At 38.2% G+C, this 22,558-nt stretch overlaps 1 protein-coding gene across 1 annotated transcript in view; it reads right to left on the minus strand.

Annotated features, from left to right (window-relative positions):
- Positions 1–9,607: 9,607 nt before the first annotated feature.
- The window catches only part of LOC104909547 (uncharacterized), a 198,467-nt gene continuing 185,516 nt past the window's right edge, over positions 9,608–22,558 (minus strand). The window contains exons 3-5 of the mRNA XM_085218902.1: positions 12,190–12,293; positions 11,620–11,824; positions 9,608–10,148 (exon numbers count right to left, since the gene is read on the minus strand). Coding sequence (XP_085075028.1) covers positions 10,125–10,148; positions 11,620–11,824; positions 12,190–12,293 — 333 coding nt within the window. The 3' untranslated portion in view covers positions 9,608–10,124. The remainder of the gene's footprint in view (positions 10,149–11,619; positions 11,825–12,189; positions 12,294–22,558) is intronic.

Raw genomic sequence — 22,558 nt, forward strand, 5'->3', positions numbered from 1 at the left:
ATGGTTAAATTGGCCCTTCAGGAAATACAGTCACATAAAAGTGTAAGAGATCACATTTGTTACTTTTCCCAAATAACCCATATTAAAAAAAAAAAAACATGAATCTGAGTTAATTCACATTTAAGCTTGAAGACTGTTTTTCTTTGTTCTTCATAAATAAAAGCTTATTATTCTGCACAAAGATCAAACAAGAATAGATGTTCTCCAAGAACAATTGCATGATTTTCAACCAGTTCCATTTAAACTCAGTTCCTCAATAATTACTACAGTTACATTGCTACAAAGGAGGACCCAGCAACTACACTGATATTTATTAGTGGCACTTGAGTTCAAGTCTTCTCTCTCCAAAATCACTATGAAGTTCTTCTCATATTTAAGTTGTGACTAAGGTAAATTAGGATGAGACATGGAAAATTTCATCCTTCAACGATAAAGGGTCAGGCTATTGTAACTAGCAGAAACCAGCAGAGCAAAGCAGAGTTGCTTATGTAATATCAACTATTGCAGTTACCACCATCTATATTTATCTGATTAATAGAGTTAGTAACTTGTTCATTCTGAAATCAATTTAAATTTTACTCTGCTTACTGACACATAACTAAGAAACAAAACCCATCACGTCCAACTGAGCTTTACTCAGCCTAAGCTAAAAAACACTCAATAGCATCTGAATGGGCAACAAACATGTAAAATGAATGCTGAGATTCTTCTCACTTATGCAGAAGTATAATTTATTAACTTTAGATTGCGTAGGTCGGCTACTGCAAAAGACAGATACTGTTCAACATTCCTTGATTTTTCAGATACCTAGTTCCCAAACCAAGAACTGAGACATTGCTTTTCAAACTCAATAGCATTTAAAAGGTACAGGGAAGCTACTCACCATTCAAGTAGGAGATTGGAGAAAAGACAGTGCTACATTCTGACAAATGGGAAAATACTAAGGTTACTGCTGGTTTTAGGATGTTTCTGGGACTGATACCATCAACTGAGACTTCTGATAGAGTCACAATTTAATGCCCTGGAGTAGCCCTGCTGTCAGGATCTGTACCAACCTGTCCAGCTCACTCTTTTTCCATCATTGCTGTCACTGGGGAGAATCCTCCATAGGATTTACATCCAGGCAGGTACAACAATAGGAAAGATCACTGGGTCTTGCAGAGCTCACCTTGCTTAAGCTGCCCTAACGTAGTGACAACATTGGGAAAGCATGTATGAGGTCAGTGCATATCCATTAGTACTCCTCTATTAGCTCTTCCCCACCCCCATGCACACTGAACACTCTCCAAGACTGCTTGAATATTAAGCTGCAGTAAAAGTGAGGCAGTAATTCTGCTAAACAGGAAATAGCCTAATTGCATCCAACACTCACTTTTTCCCTAAGGCCACCGTGACCAAGAGTCTACTTCAAACATCCCTAGGACTGGAATACAGATTTATGAGCACACCATGAAGCTTCAGCAGCCCTTTATCATACCATGACTATCTTGCATCACAGACGCACGCTTTCTCCTTACTCTGCTATAAAATAAAAACAGGACAGAAAAAAAAAGAAAAAATCCAACTGTTTTCAAATAGGAAAAAATCCTTTTTACATGTCAGAACTCAAGTTGAAACACATTACCTCTCAGTTGATTTTGCCTACATAAGTTTACACAAGCACAACACTGCATCTGACACTTCTTTCTGCTTCTGAGTGTTTTCCCAAGTACTTACTATCTGGGAAATCCTAATCATTTACTTATAGGGCAGGATTCAGTTCTGCTGGTTTTTTTTGTTTGTTTTTTGTTTTTTTCTTTAACATAACTCCTCTCAAGCCATGAGTAGCCTCTAGAAGGGATTATTTTGACCAAATTCAGAACACTGAGAAATTGGTTTGAGCTTAAGAGATGCTAGAAGTTAACATTTAGTGGTAACATTTCTTGGCATCAGTAATGAAAATCCACTCTTGAAAAAAAAAAAAAAAAAACACAACACAGTAGCTACCACACAGCAGCAAGCTTGAATAAAAAGAAATTTGGAACAGAAAGCAGTTTACTGTGCCTAATTTCCCCTACCCCTATTGGCTTGCTAATTACGGACATTTTTATGTTCAACTTCTCTCAGACTAGGTTTTACTTCATTCTTCATAACCCAGTTCCATTGCTGAATAGTGTATATGACGTAACTTTTATTGCCAAAACTCATCAGTAATCTCACAAGTATCGACCACAATGACTTTGAAGCAGAATCCAGAGTGGAGTAGAGAACATTTTCCCCCAGAAAGAAGTATTGTCATTTCTGATAATTAGTTCAAACAACAGTTATTTAAAAGTGTGGCAGGGACACAAGTCCACATTTAAATACAACACATGGTCCTCAAGGAACTTGGATTCTTAATAACCCATTTTCGCATAATAGGAGAAGTGGATATCTTCCCTGCCATGCATCATTTGCACCAGAAATTCCCCTGAATCTGAATCCTCATTTATCTGAATGAATTCTCTCTCCCCACTCTGCTCAGGGAAATGTAGTTCTACTCTATGCTTGATTCTCATAGTACCCACATACAAAACATCATAGAATTACATTTCTACAATTCACCTGCATTATATATCTCCATATTTGCCTAGATCTTCACACATACATACAGGGCTAGCTTAAGGCATATGAGCATCTATGCTGTTTCTGAACAGACCTCTAGATTTCCTTGAAACAAACTTGTAAAATACTAGCAGTCCTATCACACCTGTATGCACTGTACTGGTACAACTCTGCTGTCACCTCATTTACAAACTGGTTAACATCTAATATACTGATAGAACAGACAAATATATTTTATTATGAAGTTATGAGCAATTTCAAGTGTCCTGTGTACTTGAGCTAACAGCTACAGTATGCTCAAACGTAAATTCTTTTACTGTAAAAGTAGTTAATAGCTCTCGAAGATTTAATGGCATTTTGAAGGTTTATTATGGAATAATATTTGAAATGTGATGAAAAGTGATTTTTTATTTCTGCGACATTCAGGATAATAAAAGCATTAAGCCACAACAGACACAAAAGTAATGCCTATGCTTATAGACATTTAAGAGACTATTACAAAATAGAAATTTAAGAGTATTTTTGGTTTCCCACTCATAAACACTTCATTATTTTATTACCTTATAACAATAAAATTGCAATTTCTAGTTATTGCAGTTCATCATAGTGAACATTTAACATGATTTACTTTTTAATTAGGGAGCACTTTCTGAGACTGAACTAGTTCATTTTTATCAAGAATAAAGTCATCATCTTTTTTTCCCCTATAAACTGTGAATCCTTGAAGGGCTTAACAAGCTACAAGGCTGACTCTGCAATCATTACTCTCAGTAAAAACTGAGACTATTAAAGTTTTTTTTATTAAGTAGAGCAGCTAACATGGTGCATTGTCTCAATATTCCTGGGGATACAATAGGCTGGATTTTATAACTAGTTAGTTCTATCTGTACCTTCTTCTGCAGGATAATGGAGATTTGTAAATAGCTGGGAAATCATAGACAAGCAATCTTTAATTTCAGAGAATGTCTTGACCCTCTGAAGGTGACCTTGCATAGAGCAGTGCAGCATGCTGCCTTTCCTTCAGCCTGCTGACAGAATGACTCACCGCAATATTGGGGGGAGTGGTTAAGAGAAAGAAGCATTGAGCAGAGATATCACCGGCCACAAGCAGATTTCCACGGAGTATCTGAGAAATGTTCCTCAGCCACCAAAGTGCTGAGGCACAAGAACAAAACATTTCTTTGCAGGTAGATGCTCATAAAGCTAAAGTAGTAGAGTACATGAGGGCGTGGAACAATAGTAAAGCCCAGTGAACTCCATAACACTATACTTCTATTTGGAAGAAAAGCAGGCGTCAAGTGGGAGATTCATGGTAAAGTACCTTGGCCTGCCCCTCCTACTCTCCTTCACTTTCCATGAACTCTATCATCTGTTTAGGGTTTGAGAAGAGAGTCTTTTTAAAATGCAATAATGTTAACAAAGCAAAAAAAAAAAAAAAAAAAATCAAGAAGACTGCCATGCAGAGTTTGGAAGGAAAAGACAGGCTGTGAACCCAGGTCTGCAGCCTGCTAAAACTGGGAAGCCTGACCAGGCCCAGCAGCACTGCCATGGTTACCATCAACAATGCAGTAAGATGGGGGTGCACATGCACAACATCACTGTTGCACCCCTGCTTCGAGATTCGAGAATATCCCCCATACAATTAACACAGGATTTGGTTGTTTCTTGTTTGACTGTTCCCAAAGTTCAACATCCTTGAACAGAAATCAGAATTTCAAGGCACACTGAAACACATAACTGGCACAACTAGAAGCGTTACACAATTATATTTCTAGTTCATGTACCCTATTCACGTACCGAAAAGAGTGGATTAATTTATATTTTGCAAATATAATCGCATTAGTAAGCAAGCAGAGCCAGTCTAAAAGAGAAGGGACAGATTCAGAAGTTTTATCCCAAACCTCACATTTGCTGCTCCTGATAGAAATAAGGATGATATCCCATGAGCAAAAGATCTGATAGCATTTTTCATTAATTATATATACATTTATTAAAAATATTCAGGACAGGCTGGACAAGCCTTGATGGATTTCAAAGGCCAGCCTCTATGTACTAAATAGCCCACGTTTATTAAAATTCAGCTTTCAGCTATATATACACTGTACATTGCCACTCCAATAACTTCCCATAAATTGATGATCTTAGAAATGTAGATTAATTGAGGCAATGAAATAGCAGCTACAGTAAAGAAATTACATATTCCCTTTCATAATTTCTTCCCTTGAACTTTCAGATTTATCTGTGGTGGCAAATTCTCCAAAACAAGCCAGCAACGGAATATAAACTCATACAGCACTTATTAACTCCAGCAGCAAAATTGATAGATGGTTGCATGTTGACTTTTCTTTCTGCCACATCATTTTGAAGCAACCAAATAAATAAACACATGGTTGAGCATTGTGGCTGGACACTTAGCTTGTTAAAGAAAAATGAGAAAAAAGCAAGCATAATTTGGTTTGTCATCCTTCTTTGTCAGTAAACTACAGATGCTTTTAGAAACAGTGTATTCGCTTCCTAAGACAAGTAATTTTTTGCTTTTCAAGAAGTAATAAACTCAGCAAAGCTCATGGGCCGTTTAGTTTCCTGAACAGACTTTGATGCTTTAAGCATACGCCCAGCATTACATGGATGATTTCTTACTCAGTTGTCTCTGGATGGCTCCAAACCACGCGGTTACTGGAGGATTTTTATGCTGTGAATGCAGTCATGCATTCAGCTAGCTAAATAACAAAGGCATGGAAGTCAAGGGTTTTTAGTGGGGGATTCTTCACTAATCACATCTACGTTACTACAAGTAAACTTGTTAACTAATAAGTTGTTAGAAGATCACAACCTATAAAAACAGCATGAGTCCAGAACCACTAGCAAACCCACAAACTGAAGTCTCCTCCTGCATGAAAAGTTACCTTGAGCAGAATTAAAACTAAAAATTAAACTTCCTGTTCCTGCCCCCTGCTACCAGCACCTAACTCACGAGCAGCCTTTTTTCTAGAACCATCGATGAGAGGCAGCAGCCATAATTGCCTTTTGTAGTTTCTAGGTCACCTAAGATATTAGACCAGTAACAAAGAATAGCTTACCGTATTCCAAGGATCAGTGCTTTCCAGAAACATCCGAAGGAAACCACCTCTAGGTAAACGTGTTTACCCGTCGCCTGCCTGCCGTTAAATGAGGTCAGGGAGGAGTGGATCCAGGCCCCCTCCTTCTGGCCACACAAGTGAATTGCTTGCACCTGTGCTCCCAGGGCTGGCCCCGCCCCTTCACCAGGTGCTCAATCAGTGGTTCAGGCCATGACCTAACGGCTCCTACACGCCGTCCCGTCCCCCCTTTATACCTTTCATGTCCCGCCTTCGGGTTGACTGAGGCCAGGCTCACCATCTGGGAAGTGCACCAAGAAGTAGATAAAATGTAAATGCTTCAGAGGAGTGTTTCACCTTGTTCTTTCTTTTCCTTCGTGTAGTGTTTCCAGACACACAACTGCTACAGCAGCATGGCTGCTCCTAAGCCTCTGAAAAGCCAGACTCTGGTAGTTCCCCAATCTTGTTTTCTCTTCCATCAGTGGAAAGGTAGCTACATGATGCTGATTATCATTCAGAAAGCACGCATCTAATATAACTGCACTGGCCTGGTTACAAAGCTAACAGAATCAATAATAACAATAACAGAAAACAATAATGATGAAGCAGCTCAGTCTGCATTTAAAATGAGCTGGAAGTATCTAGCTCCAAATTAAAAAAAAATAAAAATAAAAAAAATTAGCAAATAAAGTATTTTTTCTACAAGTTCTCCTGTTCAACCTTTCAACTGTTTTTAAGCTACTCGCAGCTTTAAAATCCTGTCAAAAAGATTTGCAAAAGTCTCGCAGATGGATGAGGCAAGGAAATAGATCCAGGTCAACTCAGCTAATTCAAAGAGCAAATCGGGAGAAGAACTAGTAGCAAATACACCAACAGCATAATTCAGGCAAGAAGAAACCACATGACAGTGTAGGCAGAGCTTCTGCAGTAACATCCAGAAGGTAGAGGGCCAGGTGGCAGCAGGTCCCAAGTGCGGCTGATTTGGCAGTTAAGGCTCACTGATGCCTCTGAAGGCCCTGACACTGTTTTGTTTGAATGACCTTTAGTGATCAGAGCCTTTTGGAGAGTACACTGTTGCAAGCAAATATTGCATTGTAAGATGTATCAACTGATTTCTTGTTTGCACCAAAGGCTTACATGGTGTAGATTAATGGAAATCTATTTCACAAAGAATTCTACACACATTACACATAAAATCCATAGGAAACTCAGTGGGAAACAGCAATCTACAATTAATAAGTTTCCAAATTGCATACTTTGAGGTTTCTGTCTTTTGGCCTGCTTTTATAGCATTTTAATTCTGACAATGGACAAGAGGCCAGCTGTTTTGCAAGGATATTACTATCAGAGATCACATCCAAACCTGAATCTGGAAAAAATAGCACGGAAACAGGGTGATCCCAGGAGCACTTTTCATGTTAGCAACACTGGAAGACGGGAAGATCTGAGCAGCAGCTCATTTTCCCTGCCTGAAGTATGTATGGTCATGTCTGTGTGCATCTCTGTAAATTCCAATCTGAGAGTTATCCACACACATAGCAGTGTAGTTACCAGCTCCTCAGCCTGCCTTAGCCTTGGTACAGACATTCCTTGAAGTTTAGTGCATCTCTCTCAAGACATATTTCCCCAGTACTATTCCCTGCAAATATGGACCTCCGTCTCTCCCAGGCAAGGAATGGCTAATATTTTCTATGTATGGGATTTAGAGAACCCTTCAAAATGTGTAAGCATCAGAACAGATCTTTTTTTTCAAATAAATAAAATGTATGAGATTGTGAGTTGCTCTCTCACTTCTGAAAAATCTTCCTCAAGCCCAGAAGATAACTTGTTTACCTCCACCATATTCCTACAGCCCTTTTTAAACTTCTTCATACACTGTTCCAGAATACATCAAAAAGCCATCTTTGATTCTAAAAATACTCATCGCTCCCTCTTGAATAACACCAGACCACTGGTATGGTTGCACTTCACATGAAGCAAAGCCCAGACACAATTAGAAGAATGTACCCATCAAGTACTTCATCAGCCTGTTTAAAGGAATGCAGCTTGCTTCACAGAACATTAAAAGAAAAAAAAAAAACTCAGAAGACTGAGCACTCCAAACATACTCACTTGCCAGTGTTTTTGTAGACTATTGCTGCTTGAAGCCACTAGTTTGAAACAAGTTTCAGATAACAAATGTTATAATAAACTATTAAATGCATGTATTTTTTAAATACATATTTTTATGGAATGTAAAATAATCTTCAAACTTAAGCCAAAGCGCACCCAGACAAGAAGATAGCAAGTGTGGCTTTCACCTTGAAAAGGAAAAATGCCTGCCTGCTTTCACAGCAATATGCCAGCACACATGTACATGGAGACAGTGCAGCCACCTAAAGCAGCAGCATGAAACTGCAGAAGAAGAAAGAGCTTTTTCTCCCTCTTCTTTTTATTATACCTCATGTGATGACATTGACTCAGCAGCAAGCAAGGCAGATTCATCCACAGAAACAGAACAGCTTTAAGTGCTTCCACAAAAACAACAGCAGAAACAATAGTACAAAAACAAATGTCCCTAACAAACAGCACTGCCTATTAATTTTCTTGCACTACTGTCAAGTTTCAGGGATATCATTTCCTGAGCATCTTTTTTCCTTTTATTTTCATCTGCCAGACACTCATTGAGGGCAGCCAGCTAACTTTTGCTTTTGGCGGAGAAAAGCTCTACTGAACTTGAAGCTTACATTTCTCAAGAGTTCTGCTCAGCTGCTGTAAAATTTGATGAGTGAAAACACCATTTCTACATCCACACTTTTTCTGACAATCATAGACATTTTTTCTGACCCTCCTCAGCAGTGAAACACCACAGTCTTCCAGTTTTAAATCAAATAGAGACAAGAAAGAATGGTGGTGGTACTATTGCTTTCATTACTACACTCTTTTATCCTTATTCCTTGCTAATATTAAATAGCAGCTATGATATAGGCCTGAATGAGATTGATCCTTGTACTTGTTTTCCAGAAACAGACAGATGTCATCATTTGCCATTCCTCAATTCCTTACAAAGGGCAGAAGCGGGAACTTACTGAGTTCCCCCCAGTTCCTGGGGGGAACTGGCTTTTATTGGAAATCAAGTTGTACCCACTCTGCCTTCATCACTGAGAACTTGGGCTTCTCTCACACCCAGGTCATTACTTGTCTCACCAAAGCCAGGACAAGATCTATATGGGCAATACAGATTATTAAAAAGAATGCAGGATCCAGTAATAGCTGTGCTCTACCAGCTGTGCAGGTAGAGTCAACACTACACTGCCAGATGCTTGATGACTGAGGCTGGATAGAGGAGAGACACTGCATAGTCCTTGCCAAGGGACAAAATAAAACATTTTCAAGTGCCCTGGGATCAACAAAGGAATGACAGAAATATCCTAATAGGAAGAAGTCACAGTTCAATAAATCCTGTCCTGTCAAGATAGTGGGTGCAAATTCATAAAACATCACATTTCATTTGCCCTGGTGCTCAGAGAATTATTCATTTAATGATAGTTCCTGATGTGACTTTAATCTCATATTATTTGATAATTTAGCCAACGTGTTCTTTGCATAGGCAATTTTATGAGATAAATTCAAATTATAAGCAGCAAGCAGCAATTAAGACATCAGCACTGACTTTGATAGGTGGTCATTCCAAAGGACTGTTTCGCTAATGTCTTTATTATTCTTCTCTCTCACCCACATATACACGAACTTCTTTCATTAGCTTCCTGCATGGTTTTGAAAGTGCAGGCCTGACAGAAGTAACATGAGTTTAGCAGTCCCTGTGCAGACTTCCAGCCATTACAGGAGCTCAAGTCTCACTTGTTCCCTGCTCTCTTTGAACAGTGACAATGAATCATGTCAACTTGTGCCAGATGCCAAAGCAGTTTTGTGGTGCCAATAAATATTCAGAGGAGACATGCTTCAGATAAAGACAGCGATTTATTTCAAACAATGATCTAAGCAGGGTTCAGACCTAGAGGTAAGAGGATGTTGGACTAATTTACTGCATATCCTTCATCTCGTCAATCCTGGGAATATGAAGTCATATTTTAGGAATGAGAATTAATATTTTTTTCACTGATTCCAATGCATGCTAACCTCATCCTGGAGTCTTTATAACTAGGAATAATTCATTGGACTTTGTTAGAGTACACCCACAACAATTTCAGGACAGCAATTTCTGTTCTATTAAAATAGAATCAAACTCTCTCCTTCCTTTTTTATAACGCTAGTTTACATTCCAGGATTTAAATAAATTTTTTCTTTCACACTGGACTGTAGATACTGGTCAACAGCCCTGGTTAATTCCCACAGCAAGGCATTTTGGAGTTTTTTTCTCCTTCATCTTCACATCAGATCATTTTAATTCCGGCAGAGACTGAGCGAAGCAATGCTGATTTCCCCAGATGGTTCTGCTTTCTTAGAATCCTGATGGAATGACAATTACAGCTGTGGAGATAGGCAAAGCTGTGAAATAAATGATAGAAAAAACAATAACTAGATTTCACTGGCATGCACAAGCTAACTGAAGCGATCATATGATTCATTATTGGCCCCATGCACAGTGCTGCCAGGCATATCTTTTATTCTTCATCAGATTTCACTAGGGCTCTTCCAGACCTCTTTTCTATGAATCCAAAATGATTGGCAAATTCCTAAAGCAAGAAAAATGCTTTTCTTCCAGACTTCTCCCCTGTGACAAATAGGGTGTTATCAGCAAGAGAAAAGCCATTTACTGGATTATCAAAGATGCTACTTCTTGGTATTTCCTTCAGGAACACGTGAAATTCTTTTTAATTTTGAGACAGTTTTGCTGCACTACTGATGGGAGTGGAGTCCCCTGCATGATATCAGCAGCCAAAACCAAAAGCAGAGCCGATAGGCTCTGGCTGTCTCACAGTAACTGACAGCACTGAATAAATATGGATGATATTTGTTTGAGCAGGATTGCAAGGCCTCAGAACAGCTTATGTATGCTCAGTAATAGAAAAATAGCAGCAAATCATGGCTGTCAGTAGACATTAAGTAAAATAGACTGTTTGGGTGGGAGGGAGTTGAGGAAATTGTTGTTTATACTGAAGTATTTTAGTTTCCTGTGAAGTTGCTGATTCAACACCTAACTTATAACAGCTTTTTTTATTTGCAGATATCCTGGGATAATGGTAGGTAAAGCTAGTAATCAGCCCAGCAGCTGTCCATGAGATCTTCTCTGATTACGCCTATTTCTTTCTAATACAAGACTTTCTATGAGTTGCCCATTAGCAGCACATTTCACAGAAATGAGAGAGCGGGCTTGCTTTCTTCCCACACCTTGAAAATGCACAAAAGCAGCTAAACAGGGAGTGCCTGTGGCAGCCAAATTGCCTGTTAAACAGGCAAGTCAGCAGAGACTCAGCCTAGCAGACATCCATGTGTGAAGCATCTGCATAAAGCAGGGCTATCTCATATCCCCCACTGATGTTAAACTCTTAACTAGAGTGTGCTACAATTTATCTACCCTCCAACTGAGCAAATGGTGGGGGTAGGCCATTCCTAGGATTGTTATTATTCATTATTATTTTATAATACCTGCTGGTGTTATTTTAGCAGCTGCTTGCATGAAGGAGTACCTAAAAGCCAGACCACCTTTGTGGCATCAGCATGGGGCACATGCATTGGGAACGGAGAGCAAGGACAGAATGATGCTGGGTATCTGTGTCAGTGCTAGTATTACCTCACTGTGACATACGTATTAGAATCATGCAAGTTCTACGAGTGCAGGAATCACCTTTTCATAAATTAACTGAGCTAGCCTAAAGTTAGGCTTGGTTTTTGGGCTTGCTGGCTACCTGCAGTGCCAACTGAACTGCAATGGCAGAAGCCTCAGCTGAGATAACTACTAAGAGCTCATAGCACATGATAAAACCTGTCAGGAGGAGAAATACCAGCAAATCCTTACCATTTTTACAGTGTCATTTGCTCTGCTTCTGTAAAGGGTTCTCCAGTGTGAGGCCTGGGAGAGGGAGGCACTAACTGAGGCAGCTGGGTAATTCAGAAGATCTCTCGAGTCCTGTGCTCCTACTCTACTCCATGCACTCCAAACCTCAGAACTCATCACAAGCAGGTGCCAAGTGGCATGATCACACTGTTCTTTTAATATTGGCCTACAAGAGAAGAAATGTGAAGACATTTGATAAGAAAATGATCAGTGATCATATGTAGTATTATAAATAACAGGGTTACATGCTGTACACTTTCCTTGACCGGGGGAAGCTGCTTTCAGAGACCTAATTCTGATACAGCATACTACCAAATTTACCTAAAGTTTACAAAAGTTACAGAACTCCCACTTGGATTCTCTCATTTCCTTCAATTCCTTTCCCTTCTATTCTACCTCAGTGTCCCACAATTCTGCTGCACACTGCAGTCCCAATCCTCCACTGTTCTGCACTTAAATCCCTTTCCCACAGCTCCTTCCCAATCTCCCCATAGATACAGTTCAGTCGAAGCTAAACACGAAACTCAGCACCTTGATATCAGCACAGAGTGAAGGAGATCCGTTCTGCAAAATGTCCAGGGTCTCCAGAATGTCAGGGCGTCTTGGGAAGCAAAACTGAGTCCTTTCCAACAATTCTGCAAAATTGGAGGGTGACAAAGGAATCTGAAGACTCTAGAGTCTGGCAGCTACATCACTGCTGTGGGAAATGGCTCTTTATTTTTCCTCATGTTTATCATCACAGACAACACAATCAGAAACTCAAGAGATCTCCCAAGCTAGTTCCATGGTTTTAGATTTACTATCTTTCCCTTGGGGAAGAAAAAAACACAAAATCTCCTATCTGTGAAATGATCTAATTGCTGCTCACTCAGTTTCTGTAAGTTAGCTCAAGTATATTTCTGCTAAAGATTTTTAGCTTTATAAAGCTGTACCTTATTAAAATCCCCTTATTAAAGTTTCCTTTTATCTCATGAATATTCAGCTTGGGCTAGGAAGAAAACAGTAAAATTAGTATATTCTAGCACTTCAGTGAGTGGAGTCATCTGCAGAACAATGAATGACTGTATTGGTAAAAGCATTCACAATTAATACACTATTGACATAGGCACTGTAAAATATTTAAATGTTTATTGGCATCAACATCTATTATGAAATCAATATAATTGAAGTTACTGTAAAAATAACTGAATTTCATGACATCCTAAATAATTACTGTAGTTAAAAAAAAAAAATAGATAGGTATTTACATGAAATAACACTACAGAAGAATATGATAAGCCAAAAAATCTACATAAGGACGATATCATTTAAGACAGGCAGAGTGTTAATTAGAAGACAATATTTCTGATGAGTTAAACAGATCAGTATGGACATTTTCATTTAATCAAACATTGCAACTGATGCCATGCAGATTACTTAATCTGTATCCCAAATGCAGAACAGCACTTGTCCAGTTTTCACCAAAACTGTGTTTATAACTTGTAAATTATATACTACAAGGACAAAGCAAATGTTAGATACTGTGATCTGCGTGTATTTTGCTGTGACCTGAGATAGGTCATTCAGTGATGAGATGATTCAGTATTAAGAATAATGAGCAATCACACACTCCAAATTCAGAGTGCTAACAAACCTCAGCCTTTTCTCTTTCCTTTCTATTATTTCTTCTCATCTGATCTAAACATAGTGTCTTTTCATATTGGTTTGTATGGTTTTAATCTGATTCCAAAACACGTGAAAAAATTACATACATGATACACTGGGAATATAATGGGACTGTAAGAGTATTTGTCATCCCTTTAATAAAAATATGGTGAAAAGCTAGAACATCAGGAATCTTATGCTAGGTCCTTGTGCTTGTTTTTAGTATAGTTACAACCATTCCAGTTATTACAGACTTCACAGAGAAGATTCAACTTTCTTTCCTTAGCACATCACAACAAACTGCTGGACATCTAAACCTCTGCTCTCTGCAAAAAGCACAGTAGGTACATACCAAGATTATTAGCACAGATACTCCACTGTGAGGGTTCCATCCAAATAATCTGAAAATAAGTCATACATGCCTGCTTTTCTCCAAGAGCACAGCTTTAGCAATGAAATTTCCTACTGCTTTAGCATACAGGTCTCTTGAAATTTCCTGCATGCTCCTGCTTGCTTTCACTCCATAAATAATTAATAGGTAGCCTTTAAGTTGAACTCTGCCTGATTAGTTTTGAGGTTTGGTGGTTGGTTGGGCTTTGTTTTATTTCGCTTTGTTTTGGCAGTTCTACTCTCCTTACTGTAAATAACCCACAGTGAAAAGTTTCTGAGGAAGAAGAATGATAGTCTGGAAATTCTTATTCTCGTAATGGTACGAATATCAACAATTCTGCTTGATTTCTCATGGAATATTCTACCCTACAAACTGCAATATTATTCCAGAATCAGCTGCAAACCTACTATTGTCTCGGAAATCATGTCACTGCTGCATCTACATTGCTTCTGGTACCAATGCTAACTACTGCAGATGCAGTTGGTGTACCTCTGCTGCTCTAAGCTGACATCAGGGACCTAATACATTCCAGTCACAATGGGAAGTGAGGAGTAGGGGTTGGGGTGGATTTTTGTACTGTTTGATATCATTCAAAGCTCAATAACTCCAAGAATTCAAGAAACACAGTTCAGCTTGCAAAATCACTTCCTAAAGCTGTGAACATCTAGGTTCTCCACGGAATACCCTATTCCTTTAAAACCTCAGTCTTTTTGTTGTCTTTATTGAGTCTAAATTCTCAAATATCAGTTCCTAAATTCACTGGCCTGATGACAAAAAACAGAATAACTCCTATGACTGTGGAACAAGCCCACTGTTCTCTTTCTGTTTCTGTGTACCCTCTCTATTATTCACAAATATTTCAAACTTTCAAAGAAGGAAAAAAGAAATACCTTCATGACATGAGAGACAGGCCATATTTAACAGGGGAATAGAAAATTTATTCCTCTTGTGGAAAGTACAGCTGCAGGTTCATTATCATTATTTCCTTCTTATTTTATGCTTTTGAAGAAGTCTCCTTACAGGTAGCTGGGAAGCTGGACATGAGCCAGCAGTGCGCTCTTGCAGCCTGGAAGGCCAATTGTATTCTGCATCAACAGAGCGATGGCCAGCAGTTGTGAGACAGAGGTATAGCGGTAAAGGAAAAATGCAGTGAGAGTAAAAAGGAAAAGGATAGTAAAGAAGGTTAAATATATAAGCAATGGATTGCAGTGAGAACATTCCTGTTTTACTTGATACTATTATCATAAAAACTCACACAAAGATCTATATAAACAAACACACCTTACACGAAGGCTGATTATACAAAAATACTGCTGTAAAATTAGCAATTTTACCTACTACTCTTATGTTAATGATACCTACAACAGTGCAAATTTATTTCACATCTCTTATCAGCAAGACACATTACCATTATTAGAAAATATACTATAAGAGTTCCAATGAACTTTTCATCCTTATTTTTATCATATTTTTATCTTATCTTCTAAGTTTACTTTTATTTTAGTACCATTACTCTGCTTTGATTTACTCTAGTGCTTTGCATCTGATTGCAGAGCCACTCCAATCATATTTTCCAAAAAATTAAAGCCCCCTTCCAAGGAGTTTGGTTGCATATTATGACGCAGTGTCATGCCACTCTTGTTGAATTATAACTTAATCACAAGTAACCAATCGTAGCCTGAAACAGTTAATCATGAAGCTACACAAATAGGCAACATGAAAGGAAAAGGAATTAAATGTACACAATTAAATTATATTTCTTCTGATACGACTCAACTCTCAAGTCTCTGCTGCACATCAGCAGCTAGCTAGTTGATTCAAACACTTCTTGATTACAATTTAATTATAGGATTATAAATGTGATGTCATTTAGCATTTTGACAGTCAAATTAACCAAATACATTACTTAACACATCAGCTTAGGGTGGTAAAGTTGCATGCATGAAAGACAAATTATACTTATCTCAAGCGTTCCTTATAGAGCAAGCTTTATATCTCTGGGGTTTCAGAAGACACTCAGAACAAATTTCAGGGCTTCTTTTCTTGTGGTCCCAGGTCTCCTTGAAAAATCATGGTAAGATTTTTGTCTTTTCAGGGCTAAATTTTCACAGTGAATCCTGCCCTTTCTCAAAACTGATGAGAATTGCCACATCAACAAAAGTGGGGATGTGTGAGGGCCCCCTTCACCCCAAAGGAGCTCTTCACAATCCCGAAAATAGACCACTGGTGCCTCTCACAAGTGAAGGTCTCCCAAAGTTCAAAACATATGCCTAATTCCAAGGACCGGTGAAAAATCAGACAAATGATAAAATTCAGGTCTGGGGCCATGAGAAAACACCAAAAAGGAAGTAGCAGGATGGCAGTGTTGTGGGAAAGGTGTTGCTATTCTGACCTTTTTGTGTTTTACACTGGTTCCATGCTAACAATAAGGATTCTGTTTATTAGTTCTTGTTTCTAATCAACAAAGTTTGAACTCTGCTACCCAAGTCAGAGTGGATTTCAGGTGTGGAGGTACAAACTGACAGGAATTTTGGTCCTTAGGACAAATTCCAGATAAGTCTTTTAAAAATTAAGGAAGCAATACGCTATTCAAATACTGAATTTTGTTAGCTCTGCTTCTTCATCTCTAATATGAGGTATAAATGAGAAGACTTGTAGCAACTTTTAGATCTTAATTAGCGGGTCCAAACCAGGAAACACCGCAGTCTGCTGAGCAGTGCCGATAAGCACACACTGGACTAATTACAAATATCCTTTAGATGAGCAAAACTTTAAAACTGCCATGGATTTAAGCCATATTGTAAATTTAATTGCAATTACTCACACACAAGTGGAATGAGCCATTTCCCCTTTTCTAGTGAAGTTCATTTATCCTCTTTTAATGCCACCGCACATCGTTTGGCAAGGACCGCTGTTATTGCAACTTCATCATACCATTTCTGGAGAGCAATCATTTTGGCACAGCAATATATGAGACTGTACCATATGGCATTAGCATGTAAAGGGGATAGGATCTTCTCCTTTCCTCTTCACAATGCTTTACGTATAAATATATATCACTACATCTTCTATGAAGTATATGAAATTGTGCATTTTTGTCAAGTCTCCAGTCACTAAAAAATTCCCAGGCCTTTCAGTCTGGAGTCTCATTACTGCTATGTCTGCCAATGCTAAAAGTTAACTTAAATTCAAGATGTTAAATTTAAATTTTCATCCAAAGTAAAGATTTTAATTCAGTGGGTTTCATATCACTTAAAAAGGTAGAAACAGGAACAACAAAGGTGCATTAATCAGATCACCATCTTTCAAGAATCATCAAGTAGCTTGATCACCAATTTCTGGATGACATCAACAGAAACTGAAAAGGAGGTTATATATGAAAAATACTAAAAGTTGTTCAGTTTTGGCACATACTTTCATAATCTGATTGATTAAGGAAAAATAATTTTCTGTAATCTGGCAGTTCTGAAACTTTAAACCTTCTACCAAAATTATTTAAGTATGGAAAACTGTAAATGATAGTTTTACAGTCTTAAGACATAATTTTGACATAGAAAACACACAAGAAGATTACTCTGAAGCTTGTGGAAGGGAGTAATAAAATGGAATATACTGTAATTAGTTCACCAGAAAAAGTCTTGACTAAAATAATTCTGAACATTTCTGGAGTAAAAAGTGCACTGCAAAATTAGGTACTAGTTTGTTTGAACAGAGAAGAAAAATGAGATGCAAGAATATTAGAACACTGATCAGGAGGAACCTCAGCTGCACTGAGAATGAGAGTAGTAAAACAGCAGAATAACTACTATAAAAGTTTTGTATTTTAAACAGTTTTCCTTCCATAGTTTATTTAATCAGGAAATAAAAGAAGAAAGAAAGAAAAAAAAAGAAAAGCAAGAAAAATTCTGGGGTGGTAGAAACAAAACAAAGCCAGCTAGAATAAACGGAGCAGAAAGCAATAGAAACCTAAAGTTCAGTGATTATATTTACCATATCAGGAAAAAATACCTCCAGGCACACAGAGGGAAAGGGAGCCACAAAAGAAAGGGACATGCACTGATTAACTACACCTATTCAGCAAATAGCTTGATATGTTTCATTCCATTTGCCAAGTCTTAAGACTTAGAGGAATTTAATACAAGAGATGAGAAGATACTCAGCTACATGGACTTACATCAGCCGTGGAGCTGACCCAATACCTTGCAATATAAGGCCCTCATCTTGCTGTTACAGACTGCTCCATGACACTATCTGATACACGTCTCTGAAAATGAAAACTCTGTACAAGATGCTCCATATGGAGGCTGGCTGCAGGAGCTCCTCTTTCACTCATCTCCCAGAGCAATGGAAAACAAATATTCTACTTCAAGGAACAGTGCAGTGTATTTCCTGAGAAGTTTTCCCTCTCTGACCATGCCCTGCTGACCATGTACTACATGGCTAGTGAGGCCTGTGACAGAGAGGTGTGTCAAGATATTGAAATTTGTTTTTCAGGGGAGAACTGTCATTTTGTTTCATAACTTTCCCCATTCTAGAGGTAGTTGGTAATGTTCCCCTACAATAATGTTTCTTTTTTAGACTATGTATAACATACTGCACTGAACTGTCTGAAAGGACTCATTTCCCCCTTATTCAAGTTTCAGACATGGATTACATTCCCAGACTTCTGTTGGATTTGTGACATAACCCCACACATGCAACTTACTGACTCAGGCACTCACAGGACTCTGAAAAGCAGAAGGATGGGTTGACTGAGTGCACCACAAAAAGTTCTATGAAATTGATGGATGAAAATTAATATCTAAGTGCTAAATATTATATTGAGCAATTTCTTAATTATTCTAATCAGGTTTTCCATATCCTTAATTAAGTGTCATTTGAGAGTATGATTCGAAGCTGCTTTTTCTACCCTAACTAAGCACTTTAGACGGGGTCCCACCAAGCCCCATATGAGACCATCATTTAATGCACCATATGCCTTAGCTTCTTTCAGTCTATTCCCTTAAAGGCTTTTCAATCCATAGTTACAAGCCAGGCACCTGCAGTCAACAAACTTGTGCTTGAATATCTACCTACAACCCATCATTTCCTCATCCTTTGATGGTCAGGAAATACATGTAGCTTGCTTCTAATGTGATCTCCTTTTAGATTTTTCTTTTAATATTCTCTGAACATCTACTGACTCACTGTGTTTCTTTACAGGAGATGGCAAGCAGAGCCTCTTTATCATAAGTGTCCTTTGATCCTGTTTTCAGACTTGCCTGTCTCTCCCTCGTTTGTTCAGTCCACCCTATGAGTGCCCTTTGATCTCGTGCACTCTGGCCTCCCTTATTCATTCTTACAGTACAAAGGAAATTGCCTTTTCCAAATTAATAGGTGGACCTCTTCTTCTGAAACCCATACACTTACTAGAACTTTCAATGTTTTAGTGTTATTATTTTTGGTTCTACAAGCTTTAGTTTTTTAATGGCACATTGCATCACTTTGCACATTTCCCTACACCTGAAGCATAAGCTTTTTTTTTTTTTTGGTGAAATAATGTATATTTCCTTTACAATATTCCTTTGTATATAATCTTCAACTTGTGTTTTTTTTTCTACACAGACTGTTCTGCACCAAGATAGCTCTGCAAAGATTGTTAACACTTAATGTACTCAATACATTAATTCTCAGTTATTGGTAGGCAGCTTGAGGATCCCTTTATTGCTTTTCAGCAAAATCAGCCCAACCTAAAACTTAAACCTGAAAGTAAAAATCCTTCCACAAGTCTCCAAATTATTTTATTCACAAAGAGTTAAGAGCAGACAGGCCAGTTCTTTCTCAGGGAACCCCTGAAGGACAGGTGTGCCTCCTGCCTGTGTACATGATGCTTTCAGCCTCTCTCTATAACTCCCCACTGCATCCATGATCCCACAGAAACCTTATTTCTGGAGGGACAGGAGGAGGAGCTGAGGCTGCATTGTGATTTTTCACTCACAAAATGCAGCACCATAATTTAAAAAATTTAAAGTAATAAAAAATCACCAAAAAACAGAGACAGATGCACTGTCGGTACCCTGCTGCAAGCTCTGAGACAGATGGAATGGCAAGAAGTGTCAGCACTGCACCCCCTTTTTCCTTCAACTCTTTGAGATTAAGTCCTTCCCATGCTACTTCCTCTTGTATGAAGTACTTCTTCCTTCCTATGTTTTTTTTACAATTTTATTTGCAATATCTCATAAAATACCATAAAGTTCTGATAAATCAGTGCAAAACAACCAGCTACACATCCCACAGCATTTGAGAGCTCAGTTCTCCTTCCTGGTGATGACCCAATAACATCATCCAGTTCAGATGTTTGTTGTGGTGTCCTATGAAAGTGGCCCCCTCAAATTATACTCAGATAGTATTTTCCTGTACCAGCTCTTCAGTGCATCTGCTAGTTCAAAGGGGAACCAGTACCTTCTAACATGACCAGCCAGCTTCAGCTTAAGGCCCTGTAGCTGCTGACTGTGGATGAGAAACCTGCTGCAGGCCATGTGACTACACAACTTATCTTTGACGTTTTATATAAGCTCCATTTTGAAATCTCAGTCTCTCCATGCACTTGACTGTTTCCTCTGAGTTCATTTTCAGCTGCTTTCCTTCATCATGTGCAGATGCTTAGCTTAGGCTAAAGCCTGTAGGTATTGCTGACCTGAGAAAATATTGAACTGCCTTGCCTTCAGTGCTATCCTGACTCAGGTAGAGACATGCTGTTTTCTGGCATTTTAAAAAATTCTTTCTATACACAGTGCAGTGTATGCCAAGCGGTGCTGCAATTCAAGTCTTTCCAAATGTGAGAATCTTTCCATCCCTTGCTGTTCCCTTGTTTTTTTATTGTCACACAGCTAAATTCTGTTGTCCAATTCAAAATCTTTTTGCAGCCTTTAAAGTCAGCTGAAAGTGTTAAATTCTAATTTGTCAGTGCCAAGAAGCATCAAATCTCTGACCGAGTCCTTTTTTAAAAAGCATCTGAGGAGATTGCTCTCAAACTTTTGTGTGCCACGTACTTACTGTGAAGTCTGACAGAGAAAAATGTGTGTTGGCAACACTGCTTAATCCACATTGAAAAAAAGAAAATTGAAGCCATACTTCTAGCAAGATTGGTTAATGATCAATAGCGACAGGTAGCTATAAATACAGTAATGGAGATCCTCTCATATTCTCTCTCATCCTCTCATGCAGCCCTCCCATAACTACATTTCAGGAAAATGAATTTGTTCTGACTCCCACTCTGGGCAAGCTACCACAGAAATAACATGAGATTGGAAAAAAAAAAAAAAAAAGAAAGAAAAAAAAAGAAATTTCCCATGAAGAGAAATACAAACAGCTGTAATGATAAACAAAAACAGCGTAACCCATCTGTAAAATAAAAAAAATGCAATGACCGTAGAGTAAAAGAAGAAGGTGCTCCTGAAGAGTATTCTCTGTTGGAATCTTAATATCTGTAGAATAGCACTGTTAAGAGGTGAGAGGAGACAGAAGTTTATGGACAGTCTGAAAAGCACTTTTTTTTTCTGGTAAAATGCCTAGAGGTTTGGCCATTAATGGTTAAAATTCTGATTTTCCTGAGCCTATTTCTTACTTATTAATGGGATGTTCCCAGAAGCACTCCCAAGAAGAGAGGAACCATAATTTCCACTTAAAAATATCACATTTTTTGACTTCTTAAAACAGGCAGTCTAGAAGAAGGGGCTGAATTTCAATCACTATGAGGAAAGGAAAATACTGCTTTCAAAATAACTAAATCATTTCTCAACTGACAGCAGAGCAAATAAGACAGTGAAGGTTCTGCAGTTGCTGGGTTAACCACACTCAGCAGCAGCCTCTTGGACTGGGAAGACACAAACAGGAACACAGCAACCTGAAGTTTCTTATTCGGAGCCAAAAGAAGTCTGATGGCTTCCTAATGTAACACAACCGGTGGGTTTACTTGAACTACTGAAGTCACTGGAAAGATTTCATTCTCTCACTGAGATATTTTGATGTAAATTCCAGCTCTATCCAAGAGTATTTCCCACTTCAGCTGACTGACCTGGCATCTGGCATGGTACCTGGACATAGTTTCAGAGTGCCTGTGCCTGGACACTACATTGCTACACTGAGCATCCTCCTGTCAGGGACACACAACTCAAATTTCTTAATACAGCTCATCTGGTTGTGAATGTATTGTCAGGAGACTTTCATGTCTATATTCTTAAACTACAATGGGCAGATTTCTTACTTATTATATTAGATTAACGATCATGATTTCATTTAGCACTAGCAAGGATGTCAGTTCTATTTCAGTGAAAGTCTCATTAATTCAGGGTAATTTATATAGGATTTTAAATGTGTTTAAGTAGCTTCCTGCAATGAAAGTGATTTCTAAGCTTCCTGGAGTGATTATATGTTCATTATCACTTTGTGCATGCTTCGACATGTTACAAAGACTCCACTGTTTCAGACAACTACATTTGGAGGTCTGAATTTAAAATGTGGGAATATTAAGTACTCGACACACATGGATCTGCAGAATCAAGACATCTAGTCTGAGCACTCTCAGACATAACTTAAAATATAAGAGAGCATACCAGAAAGCATACTGGCAGTAACAATTTCTCAGTAAAAGAACATACCTCTACACTTTCAAAAAGAAAATAAACACAAACAAATAACAATTTTGCCTGTCTTAAGCGAGCTATAAAAACATTAAATCAAAGGTACTAATTAAAGGAAAACTTCATTAACCATTATTTCTTTGCAAGATATAAGTGTAACAGGATAACAGTCAAGATAAATAAATACAGCACATACGTAAAATGCATATGTGTATATTTGAGATATAGTAGAATTGACTAAGCA

The sequence above is a fragment of the Meleagris gallopavo genome, chromosome 2, assembly GCF_905368555.1.
Source record: "Meleagris gallopavo chromosome 2, MGAL_WU_HG_1.1, whole genome shotgun sequence".
NCBI lineage: Eukaryota > Metazoa > Chordata > Aves > Galliformes > Phasianidae > Meleagris > Meleagris gallopavo.